This window comes from Pavona decussata, unplaced genomic scaffold, assembly GCF_977016875.1.
Source record: "Pavona decussata unplaced genomic scaffold, jaPavDecu1.1 SCAFFOLD_81, whole genome shotgun sequence".
NCBI lineage: Eukaryota > Metazoa > Cnidaria > Anthozoa > Scleractinia > Agariciidae > Pavona > Pavona decussata.
This window is the reverse complement of record NW_028145499.1, coordinates 182,501-185,000: the sequence shown is the minus strand read 5'-3', so window position 1 is coordinate 185,000 and position 2,500 is coordinate 182,501. Positions and strand designations below refer to the sequence as shown.

The window sequence follows — 2,500 nt, the reverse complement described above, 5'->3', positions numbered from 1 at the left end:
CTTCCGTATTCTTCCACCAACTCTCATAACACCATCACCGTCTAGAACTGGATCCAACATGCGGAGAGAACTTGTCTTCCTGAACAGGGCTTTCTTTTCTTTGTCTGACTTACGACTACCGTAGACGACTTTCTCTTGAACGTCTTGCAGACTTTTAATTTCTGACGGGAACTCATTTCTTTGTACGTGCTTTATGATCTCCATTTCTGCTTCTTCTAAGTCAGCTACGTTGACTCGTGTAGAATTGACATCCTTACGTCCGGCAGGTCCTTCATCAGATGCCAAACAGCTGGACACTTTTCTCTTGGACAGGACTCTATCTCTGAGATGTCTCTTGTATTTCAGGCAAAGTGCTACAGCCATCTTTGCTTTAAACCAACTGGAGAATCGTCGAAGTCTCTTGACAATATCACTGCTCTCTTTCACCGTGCTAATGTTAACCTTGACATTTTTGACTTCAGGGGAATCTGGATCCACGTGGTCTTCATACGTTTCTTCCTTCAGCCAGCTCTTTGCAGGTTCTTTCAGGAAGTCAGGACCCGTGATCCATGCCGCCTTCTCAACAAAGTCCTTTGGAGACATACCTCTCGACCCTTCGTCAGCAGTATTCAATGCAGTTTCCACATAGTGCCATTGTGAAGGTGTAGTGTGCTCGTGGATAAGCTGAACTCTGTTGGCTACGTAGGTATGAAAACGACGAGATTCATTACTTATAAAGCCTAAAACGACTTTACTGTCCGTCCAGTAGTAGTCCTTTATGTCCTCATACTCCAATTCATCCTTTAACTTGTCCCCAATATTGACAGAAATTGTGGCAGCAGCCAATTCCAATCTCGGGATACTGACTATCTTCTTCGGTGTTACTCGGGCCTTTCCCATAACAAACGACACATGTACTTTCCCTCTCTCGTCTTCAAGTCTCAAATATGAGCACTGTCCGTACCCACACGTCGAAGCATCAGACATACAGTGGAGCTGTGCAGACACAATCTTTCCGAATTCTGCGGGCTTGAAACTTCTTGGCACTTTTAAACTTTCAAGTAAGCAAAGTTCATTCCGCCATTTTTCCCATCTGCTTTTGGTTGCATCGTCAACGGGTTCATCCCAGCTGTTAGACTGACAGATGTCTTGTAATATCTTCTTTCCAACAAGTACTACCGGAGCGATGAAACCTAAGGGGTCGTAGATGGAACTAATCGTTGAAAGGATGCCTCTACGTGTGCAAGGCTTATCCTTAAGTTCAATCCTGAAGTTGAAGGTATCTGATTTGATGCACCAAATGACTCCTAGCGCTCTTTCAATGGGCAACTTATCTTGGCCAAGTGCAAGGCTCTTCACATTCTCTGCTCTGTGCTCGTCAGGAATTGAGTTAATGATGCGTTCAGTGTTGCCCACAAACTTAGTCAAGTTAAATCCCCCATTCGTGCAAACTGCCTTGACGTCCTTCGCTAGATCGATAGCTTTGTCCTCGCTGCTTGCAGATTTTAGAACATCATCTACATAGAAGTTCCTTCTAAGGGTGTTGGCTACCTCAGTTCCATAGTTGTCTTCATTGTCGTCTGCTGTACGCTGAAGTGCATAGTTGGCACATGCAGGAGACGATACTGCCCCGAAAAGGTGCACAGTCATACAATACTCTTCGGCTTTCTGCTCCAAGTCTCCATTTGGCCACCACAAGAATCTGAGGAAACTTTGATCTTCCTTTCTAACTCTCACTTGAAAGAACATCTTCTCGATGTCCGCCATAAAGGCGTACTTCTCCTGGCGAGATCTGGTTAGCACGCCAAGGAGGTTACTTGTAAGATCCGGTCCCTGAAGAAGCTTGTCATTCAAGGACTGTCCTTCAAATGTGGCCGAACAATCGAACACCACTCGTACTTTCGACTTCTGCGGATGATAGATCCCGTGATGAGGAAGGTACCAGGTTCTTCCAACCTCATCTTTGAACTCGTCATTCACCTTGCGAGCATATCCTTTGGAGATGATATCAGCCATAAAACTGCAGTAATCTGCACAATATCTGTCATCGGCCTTCAGACGCCTTTTTAGGCCAGTCAGACGCTTTTCTGCTTGTGCATAGTTGTTAGGGAGCTGAACGTTCTGATGCTTAAATGGGAGGGGCATCTCATAATGCAGGTCATCGAGATGAACGATGCCGCTCTCCACCGTTTCGCAGAACTTGATGTCTTCACGTGACATTGCTGTCCCCTTTTCTCGTTCAGAGAAGTCCAACTCGAACATCTGACTAACTGCTTGTGGAGTTATCCGCTCCTTCACCTTTCTCTGTGTGACTAGATATCCCCGAGGGGTAATTATAGTATCTTCAGGGCTAAGATTGATTCGGTTGCATGTAATCTGGCTACTCGGCTGTGGATTACAGAGGGGCCCGTTGACGTACCATCCGAGGAGCGACCGAACTGCGTACGGGTCTGAATCTTTGCCGTAAACGATTTCTCTTGGACGTAGGGCGCTTGGGCAATTCAGTCCAATAAGCAGACCC

General features: G+C 46.0%; 3 protein-coding genes across 3 annotated transcripts in view; all 3 read right to left on the bottom strand.

Moving 5' to 3' along the window:
* The window catches only part of LOC146476058 (microfibril-associated glycoprotein 4-like), a 207,812-nt gene that overhangs the window by 118,261 nt on the left and 87,051 nt on the right, over window positions 1–2,500 (bottom strand). The gene's annotated exons all lie outside the window — the stretch shown is intronic.
* Window positions 1–2,500, bottom strand: part of LOC146476063 (microfibril-associated glycoprotein 4-like) — a 125,893-nt gene that overhangs the window by 118,261 nt on the left and 5,132 nt on the right. The gene's annotated exons all lie outside the window — the stretch shown is intronic.
* Window positions 1–2,500, bottom strand: part of LOC146476064 (uncharacterized) — a 6,549-nt gene that overhangs the window by 1,182 nt on the left and 2,867 nt on the right. The window contains exon 1 of the mRNA XM_085114996.1: window positions 1–2,500. This exon is cut by the window's left edge and continues 1,182 nt beyond it; it is cut by the window's right edge and continues 2,867 nt beyond it. Coding sequence (XP_084971122.1) covers window positions 1–2,500 — 2,500 coding nt within the window.